Genomic DNA, 9989 nt, shown 5'->3' on the forward strand with positions numbered 1-9989 from the left:
GCCCACGTCAGAGTTAAGGGTCTGATCCCACAGCCGGATAAAACGCTGTAAAACCCGTACGGGGAGCGTTCCAGAGTCGCTGTTCTGTTGCCTGGCAACGCAGAAGGTTTATTATTATCTGTGAAACATCCTGTCAGTGACATGTGTGCTGCAAGACTTCACTGAATGTTGGGTTTTATGTAAAATCCTCAATATTTCAAATGTTAAACTACCAGACGGAAGAGTCCTTGTTGCTCTGTGGATGACGGAGGTTTGATTCAACCTTTAACCCTCCTGTCGTTCTCATTTACAGGCACCAAAAAGTACTTCTTTTTTGTCTGAAAAAATCTAAAAATTCAGCAAAAAAAGTGCAACCTTCAGAAAGAAAATTCTAATAATTCCTTAAACGTTTTATTTTTTAAAAAATTCCCCAAAATTGGCAAGAAAATTCTTGTAAATATTTTCAAAAAATGAGGAAAAATCTTCCAAAAAATCCTAAAAATATCTAAAGTCCAAAATCCAGCGAATTTCACTGGATTTTTGGTTGATTTTTTTTGTAAATGTTCTAAAGAGACATTTTTAACATTTCTTTTTTCCCGCCAAAAAATGTTCAAAAGTCTCCCAAAAATGTTGAAAACGTGGACATCAGAAGTTTCACTGTGAAAATATATTTTTTATTCACATTTTCACACTTTAAAATGGATCGATTTGACCCCCAGGACAAAGTGAAAGCTTTTTCAACATTTTTGGGAAATCTTTGAACATTTTTGGTGGAACAAAAGAAATGTTAAAAATGTTTCTTAAGAACACTCACAAAATATTTTTAGATTTGTTTTGGAATATTTTTACTCATTTTTGAAAAATATTTTCAAGAATTTTCTTGCCAAATTTGGGGAATTTCTTTAAATAAAACTTTTAAGGAATTGTCGGAATTTTTCAGAAATTTGTGGAATTTTTTTGCTGAATTTCTTTTTTTCAGACAAAGAAACAATATTTTTTGGTGCCCATAAGTGAAGACAGCAGGAGGGTTAAAAGTTATTTATCTCAGAATAAAATTGACATATCCTGCTAAAACTTAAAAAAAAAAATCTTTATGCATATCTGTGGTTTATGCTGTAAATATTTCAGGCAAATCAGACGTGATTGAACAGAAACTGCTCTCAAAATGTGACAATTTGAGATCAATATATGTGCATTAACCCTCCTTTAATGCTTCTCAGTGGTATTAAGTGACAACAGGGCTGCATGTGATAAATAACGCTGTTTTTGTGTGCTTGTGGTGTGCAGGACTTTCTGCTGGAGCTGCTGTGTGACGCCGTGGCGTCGTCTCTACGGCAGGGAAAAGGTCTGCTGGTCAGCGGCTTCCCCAGAGACCTGAGGCAGGCGGAGGAGTACGAATCCAAGGTCAGGAAGACGAACAGGAGACGGAAAAGACTCCAGAAAAGTGCAGAAACATCAGAGAGAGAAAAGAGAAGGAGTTGTTCTGCTTTAATGTGACTCACTGTTGATGCGGCGGCGGAAATAAGATTAGAGGAAGTGAGATAAACACGTAAAAAATAAAGCTCAGAAACCAGCAAAAATGTGTGAACTGCAAAACCGTTTATTTATCACTGTAAGCAAATCAATGAGGAGGAACAAAAGAGCAGCACAGGTCACAGGAAAGGTCAGACACTGGACACTTTCAAGGAAAATTTAAGGAACTTAAAGCATTTTCTTCCTCAATATTATATTTATTTATTCCTTCACAGCAAAATGTTGCAAGTTACAGAAAAGCAGTATTACAACATCAGAGTAAATATATGCAACCAGTGCGGTATCTTCTAAGTAATACAGTAAGGAAGGAAACATTTTCTTACTTTTCATCCCAAAACCCGGGAACCCCAACAAAACATTTTCTTCCTGAAGGTTTTGCAAATATAAAGTTTGAAAATGTGGAAAAATATATATATTTTCACAGTGAAACAATTTCTTGTCATTTTCAACAAGTTTTATGTCAGCTTGGATCGTTTCTCATCATTTTGGATCATTTTATCCCCCGCCGGCCGTAGGCAAGGAGGGGGGGTTTTGGCGTGGCACGTCCGTCCGTCCGTCCGTCCGTCCGTCCGTCCGTCCGTCCGTCCGTCCGTCCGTCCGCATTTCGTTTCCGGAGCATATGTCTGAAACTACTTGAGGGATTTCATTCATATTGCATCCAGGCCATCTCTATGTAGTATAGATGTGCCTTTTGGGGTGTATGACCTTGACCTGATTTTCAAGGTCATACTGAGGCACTTCAAATATTTTTTGGTTTCCGGATCATATCTCAGAAACTACGTGAGGGATTTCCTTCATATTGCGCACACGAAGCCTGTTGGTAGTGTAGATGTGCCTTTTGGGGTGCATGACCTTGACCTGACTGTTTTTTTATTGTAGTGAAGATGTATCATTTTGTAGGTGTATCGTCCACTATATATTATTATTTCTTGCACTTAGAGGTACTATATATAAGGCGGGGGATGTTTTAAGCGGAGCGTGTTTATTGTGTCTTTGGGATCATTTTTGAGTCATTTAGGACAAATTTCATGTCATTCTCGGCTAATTCTCTGTAATTAAGGATCATTAAAACATTTTCATGTCATTCTGGACGGATCAGAATATAACTGTAGGATTTTCTGTTTCATAGTTGACATTTTAGTGACATCCAGTCATTTTTTATTAATAAATGATTGTTTCCATAATAAATAATGATGGAATTTGTAAAGACATGATCACAAAGAACATAAAAACATTAGATTTTTTAATTTTTAATAAAACTGTATGCAGATATATCCCATGGAGCTCAGAAGTCTCTGTTACAGATGGACTAATCGTTGTGCTGATAATGAAAAAATGCTGTGATATTAACAGATCACACAAACTTTATTTTATAAGATGTTTTGATGTAAATTTTGGTGCAAAACTAAAATTTCTTGAAAGATTAAAACTTTACAGTAAAATATGAAATGAAACACGTTTTTAATCCGTAAAATCAACAACATCTACGTATTTTTTTCCTGCTGCTGAGCGTCTCATGTTGTACAGTAAACGCCTGAGGTCTGGTCCTTCATCTGCTCCTCTGCCTCCATCAGATGGGTGAACCCGGCGCCGTGTTCCTGCTCAGCTGCTCTCCAGACTCCATGTCCAGCCGCCTGCAGAGCCGCAGCAGATCCACAGACGACGTCCTGCACCGGAGGGCCGAGAGCTTCAGCAGCGACAGCCAGGCGGTGGCAGCGCACTACCAGCGCAGGAGGCTGCTGCAGACGGTAAAATAAAAAGAATAAAATAAAGAAGAAGAAGCTCAGTGGCAGCTGCACACGGTAAAATAAAATAAAATAAAATAAAATAAAATAAAACAAAGAAGAAGAAGCTCAGTGGCAGCTGCACACGGTAAAATAAAATAAAATAAAATAAAACAAAGAAGAAGAAGCTCAGTGGCAGCTGCACACGGTAAAATAAAATAAAATAAAATAAAATAAAACAAAGAAGAAGAAGCTCAGTGGCAGCTGCACACGGTAAAATAAAATAAAATAAAATAAAATAAAGAAGAAGAAGCTCAGTGGCAGCTGCACACGGTAAAATAAAATAAAATAAAATAAAATAAAACAAAGAAGAAGAAGCTCAGTGGCAGCTGCACACGGTAAAATAAAATAAAATAAAATAAAACAAAGAAGAAGAAGCTCAGTGGCAGCTGCACACGGTAAAATAAAATAAAATAAAATAAAATAAAATAAAACAAAGAAGAAGAAGCTCAGTGGCAGCTGCACACGGTAAAATAAAATAAAATAAAATAAAACAAAGAAGAAGAAGCTCAGTGGCAGCTGCACACGGTAAAATAAAATAAAATAAAATAAAACAAAGAAGAAGAAACTCAGTGGCAGCTGCACACGGTAAAATAAAATAAAATAAAATAAAATAAAACAAAGAAGAAGAAGCTCAGTGGCAGCTGCACACGGTAAAATAAAATAAAATAAAATAAACAAAGAAGAAGAAGCTCAGTGGCAGCTCACTACCAGCGCAGGAGGCTGCTGCACATGGTAAAATAAATACAATAAAATAAAAATAAAATAAAAAAAATTAAATTAAATTAAATTAAGAAGAAGCTCAGTGGCAGCGCACTACCAGCGCAGGAGGCTGCTGCACACGGTAAAATAAAATAAAATAAAATAAAATAAGGAAGAAGAAGCTCAGTGACTGCTGCACACGGTAAAATAAATAAAATAAAATAAAATAAAATAAAGTAAGATAAATTAAATTAAATTAAATTGAATAAAGAAGAAGCTCAGTGGCAGCGCACTACCAACGCAGGAGGCTGCTGCACACGGTAAAATAAATACAATACAATAAAATAAAATAAAATAAAATACATTTTGTCACATTTTAGCGGGAAAAAGAAATATTAAAAAAAATGTTTCTTAAGAACGTTCACATAAAAATCAACCAAATTGCAGCTGATTTTTACGTGTATGTTATTAAAGAAATAAGAAAAGTTTTACTGATTTATATATGTAATACATTTTTAGGATTTTTTGGGAAGGTTTTTACGCATTTTTTGAAAATATTTACAAGAATTTCCTGTGAAATTTGGGAGGTTTTTTTTTCAGAAACCTTTTAAGGCAAACTTTTAAGGATTTTTTTTGAATTTTTTCCTAAAGGTTTTGCAAATTTAAAGTTTGAAAATGTGGAAAAAAACAAATATTTTCACAGTGAAACTTCTGATGTCCACATTTTCAACATTTCTGGGAAATCTCTGAACATTTCTTGATGGAAAAAAAAATCTTAAAAAAAAATGTTTCTTAAGAACGTTCACATAAAAAATTCACTGAAACCCAAAGAAACTTGCTGCATTTTGGTGAAGTTTTTGAGAAAAGATACGAAACTTCTGATGTTGGTATTTTGTGTTTCCTTTTTGTCTCGCTTGGATTCGTCTATTTTTTTTTGTCATTTTGTGTCTCGTTTTTGTGTTTTTTGCCTGAATTTTGTGGTATGTCTCATGTTTTTGTCATTTTGTGTCCCGTTTTTGTCTTTCTTTTGTCATGTTGATCATAAAGTAAAATCCTCTGAGCTTCAGTTCCAGGTGACTAAATGTTGTGTTCCTTTGTCGACACTCTGATCTGGAAGTTGTGATGTGGAAATGATGAACTGAGGCTGAATGTTGCTGAAACTGAACATATTTTTAAGAAATGTCAGGTCTTTCACGATGTTTTGTAGAAAGATAATTTCTTAAACGTGAACATTTTTGCACTAAGACAAAGGGAAATATTTGGACTTGTGGTTGTTTACGGGTTACTCTGCTGTGGTTTTACTGGTCTGGATCACTGGAGGTCAAAGTGGGCTGAATGTGGAACCTGAACTGAGATAAATTTGACTCCTCTGACTCAGACTGATGCTTCTGTCTTTCTGCAGATCGACGCCGAGCGGTCGCCTGATGAAGTCTTCGCCCAGATCTGCCAGTTCATGGAGTCTCCATCCCCCTTCTGAGACCTTCAACACCTTCCCCTCTCTCTGCCGTCCAGGAGCTCCAACCCTGAAGCCCGTTTCTTTCCTCCATCTGCCCCTGAGGAGACTCAAACCTGCACCAGACTGTCTCTGTTGAGCTCCAGTGGTTTGCATGTTTTCACCTGCGATCAGTGAAAGTCTCTCTGCTTCCTGGTTGTTCTGCTTCTCCTTCCCCGCATCTCCTCTTCCTCCTTCTTTCTGTCCCACGTCGACCTGCCTCTGCTGCCCGGCCGGGGCAGATCGCTGAGGAAACCGCCTCCCTGCCGTCTGCGAGAGCTGAATGTGGAGGTTTTTATTATTTTTCTCTTCAGCGTTGTGTTCATGCTCTCACACAGCACCGAGCTTTCTGTCGTAACAAGCATGCCAGAGTTACACTTCTAAGCTTACACTGCCTTTTGTGAGTTCAATAAGAAGCAGAAATGAATTAAAGCGTATTGAGATGATCATGTTTGGATTTTTTTTTCCCATGAGCTCATCGTACAGGTGTTTGTTTCCAGTCTGATGTTCAACCCTCGTGTCGTCCTGCAGGTCAAACTGATCCGTTTTAAAGTTTGACAATGTGGAAAAAAAATTCAAAAATTCACAGTGAAACTTCTGATGTCCACATTTTCAACATTTTTGAGAAATTTTTGAACATTTTTGGTGGGAAAAAAAGAAATGTTAAAATGTTTCTTTAAGAACATTCACACAAAAAAAACAACCAAAATCCAGCGATTTTTTTTTATTATTGACTTTATTTTTATTTCTTGCCAGATTTGGGGATTTTTTTAAATAAAACTTTTAAGGGAAACTTTTAAGGATTTTTTTTATTTTCTTCCTGGACATTTTGCAATTTTTTAAAAATAAATTTGGGGATTTTTTTTCCGTTACATTTTTAAAATTTTTTTTTCCAGACAAGGGAACCATATTTTTTGGTGCCCTTAAATGAGGACAACAGGAGGGTTAACATTCAATAAATTCCAGTGCATTTGCTCAAACCGAGCAGTTCTCATTGTGGTGCTTTTGGTTTCTGAGCTGATCTGACAGCGCCATCTGCTGGACAGAAGAATGAAGCAAAGAAAACAGAATCTGCTCCCAGACTTCAGCTCTCAGCCTACGTTTAGTCTCCAAGGAGAGAATTAGAAGATAGAGCACTGGAGCGGTTTTTTCTCCAACTCGTACAGATTCTAAATGATGTTTTCTCCACACAAAAAACATCTTTAAAGCACACACACTCGCACAAAGCTGGAAGAGGTGACAGATTAGCAGTCGTTCAAAGAGCTTCTCTGCTATTAAAGGAAAGCGGCCGGACGTTTTTCTCAGAAAAGACATTTTCAGCTCAGAAATGTTTCCATAAAATACCTCTACATCACATTTCAGAGAAAGCCTGACTGAGACTCTACAAATATCTTTAACCCTCCTGTTGTCTTCACTTACAGGCACCAAAAAATATTGTTTCCTTGTCTGGAAAAATCCAAAAATTCAGCAAAAAAAATTCCCAAAATTTCAGAAAATTTGCAAAACCTTCAGGAAGGAAATTCCAGTGATTCCTGAAAAGTTTCCCTTAAAAGTTTTATTTTTTTTGACATTTTATCGAGCAAACAGCGAGTCAATTTATCAAGAAAACAGATAAAGAATGATTATAATCATTACTTCCTGCCCTAATTAAAATGACTGAATGTGATAATCAGTCTGACTCACAGTCGTTTATTCTTAAACTTCCACAGCTCATAAAATGTCTCGTTTCATTATCTAGAGAGCTGAATTAATGAGCTGATTAACAGAATGTCGCATTTCCTCATCACAGATTACATTTCAGCCTTTAAGGATCATAATAAATAGATTTTTATGGATTCTGGGCGCTTTGTTGGACAAGACAAACATTAACGGGAAATAAAATCATAATCAGGAGGTGGAGCTGCAGCACGATAAACTTCAGCTAATATTTGAAATGAAAACAACGAACGCATGTTGAAGTTACACATTAATCAACTAACAAAAGATAAATGTTTCCGGGCGGCGACTTCCCCCCCCCCAGTATTGATCAAAGCACTTCTCAGTATTTGTTCAACCTTTAAAATTCAAGCAGGAATGAAAAGTTTTGATCAGTTTCCAGGAGTTAAAGGAGACAATCGGCAGTTAAAACCTGAAGAAACAGACGGGGTGATGGTGGAGGGGTTCAGGCTCACGCTGCTTTGACAGAAAATATCTAAAAAAAAGACACACAGTCACGGATGAAAGTATTGTCACTCCTGGAATTTTTCCAGAAAATACACCGTTTCTCCTAGAAATTGTTGCAATTACAGATGTTTTTGGTATTCATGCGTTTATTTCTTTGATGAACGTTGGAAAAACACATAAAAGCAGAAGAAAAAAGACAAAATTTACACAAAATTGTCGACACCCTCAACTCAGCATTTGGTTTCACCCTCTTTGGAAGAAATAAGTGAAACCAGTCGCTTCCTGCAACCATCAACAAGCTTCTTCCTCCTCTCAGATGGAGTTTTGGACTCTTCTTCTGCAAACTGCTCCAGGTCTCTCAGGTTTGAAGGGTTCCTTCTTGCAGCAGTAATTCTGAGATCTCTCCATCGGTGTTCAGTGGGATTTAGATCCAGACTCACTGCTGGACACTTCAGAACTCTCCAGAACTTCGTCTCCAACCATTTCTTGGTGCTATCTGAGGAATGTTTCAGGTCATTGTCCTGCTGGAACATCCATGATCTCTGATGCAGACCCAGGCCCAAAATATTTTGATCGTCTCCAGATTGAATGATTCCTTCACACCGTCAGAAAAACAACCTCAGAACATCTGTGAACCTCCACCATGTCTGACTGCAGGTTCTGAGTTCTTTTCCTTGTAGACCTCATTCTGTTTTCTGTAAACAGCAGAATGACGTGTTTTTCCAGAAAGCTCTACCTTCGTCTCAAACGTTCTCCCAGAAGGACTGAGGATTATTCTGGTACATTTTTACAAACTTCAGTCTGGTTTTTTTATGTCTGTTTGTCAGCAGTGGGGTTCTCCTCGGTCTCCTGCCACAGAGCTTCTTCTCATTCAGACGATCACGTTTGGTCTGAGCTGACACTTTTGCTTCTTTAGCCAAACACCCAGCTGACCGACCGAATGACCAACCAACCATCCATCTAACCAACCAACCAACCAACCATCCATCTAACCAACCAACCAACCATCCAACCAACCAACCAACCATCCATCTAACCAACCATCCAACCATCCATCCAACATCGAACCAACCATCCATCTAACCAACCAACCAACCAACCATCTAACCAACCATCCATCTAACCAACCAACCAACCAACCATCTATCTAACCAACCAAACAACCATCCATCCATCCGACCATGTAACCAACCAACCGACCGACTGACCGAACAACCAACCAACCAACCATCTAACCAACCATCCATCCAACATCTAACCATCCAACCAACCGACCACCCAACCGACCAAACGACCAACCAACCATCCATCCATCCGACCGAACAACCAACCAACCAACCATCTATCCATCCATCCATACAACCATCCATCTAACCAACCATCATTCCATCCAACCAACCATCCATCCATCCATCTAACCATCCAACCATCCATCCAATCAACCAGCCAACCATCCATCCATCTAACCATCCAACCATCCATCCAATCAACCAGCCAACCATCCATCCAACCAACCAACCAAACGACCATCCAACCATCCGAGTCTGCAGAACAGCCTGGATTAGTGTAGATGTTGACTGAGGATGTTTATCCACCATTCCAGCTGTCCTGTGTTTCTTTCTTTCATCAGTTTTTCTCTTCCATCCATGGAGATCAGCCACAGCTCCATGGGTTATAAACTTCTTGATTATTTTACACACAGTGGACAAAGGAGCTTCCAGATCTCTGGAGACGGTCCTGTAACGTTGAGATTGTTCATATTTTCCCACAGTTCTGCTCCTTAAATCCTCAGACACTCCTCAGCTCTTCTTTCTCCTCTCTATTCTTTTAGTGTGACTCACAGACACACAACACAAAGGTTGAGTCAACTTTTAGACATTCTAACTGGCTTCAGGTGTGATTTCTAGATTACAGCACCTGTTACTGCAACAGGTGAGTTTAAACAAGCATCACATGTTTGAAATAAAATCATTTACCCACAGTTTGAAAAGGGTTCCGACAATTAGTCCGGCCCATTTGTTGAGTTTTGTGTAAAATTATGTCAGTTTTGGCTTTTTTCTTCTATGAAATAAACACATGAATACCAAAAACATATGAAATTGCAACAATTTCTGGGAGAAACGGTGAATTTTCTGGAAAAACTCCACAGTTTGCAATTTTTCACGAGGGTTTGAGCGTGTTTAGGCCCTCATAAATGTGCTTGTTGGGAGCAGAAAATAATAATAAAAAACCGTTGCATTCCAGCCTTTGCACCCTCAAAATGGAAATCCTCACAGCCGAGCAGAACCTCACATTCTCAAGTTAAATAATCACAAGAATAATCCAGGAACCAGATG

The 9989-nt window shown here is 38.1% G+C and overlaps 1 protein-coding gene across 1 annotated transcript in view; it reads left to right on the forward strand.

Annotated features, from left to right (window-relative positions):
- The window catches only part of ak5 (adenylate kinase 5), a 113963-nt gene extending 108027 nt beyond the window's left edge, over positions 1-5936 (forward strand). The window contains 3 exon segments of the mRNA XM_051952919.1: positions 1267-1383; positions 3087-3260; positions 5401-5936. Coding sequence (XP_051808879.1) covers positions 1267-1383; positions 3087-3260; positions 5401-5475 — 366 coding nt within the window. The 3' untranslated portion in view covers positions 5476-5936.
- The last annotated feature ends 4053 nt before the right edge of the window (positions 5937-9989 follow it).

Source organism: Acanthochromis polyacanthus, chromosome 9 (assembly GCF_021347895.1).
Source record: "Acanthochromis polyacanthus isolate Apoly-LR-REF ecotype Palm Island chromosome 9, KAUST_Apoly_ChrSc, whole genome shotgun sequence".
Classification (NCBI taxonomy): Eukaryota; Metazoa; Chordata; class Actinopteri; family Pomacentridae; genus Acanthochromis; species Acanthochromis polyacanthus.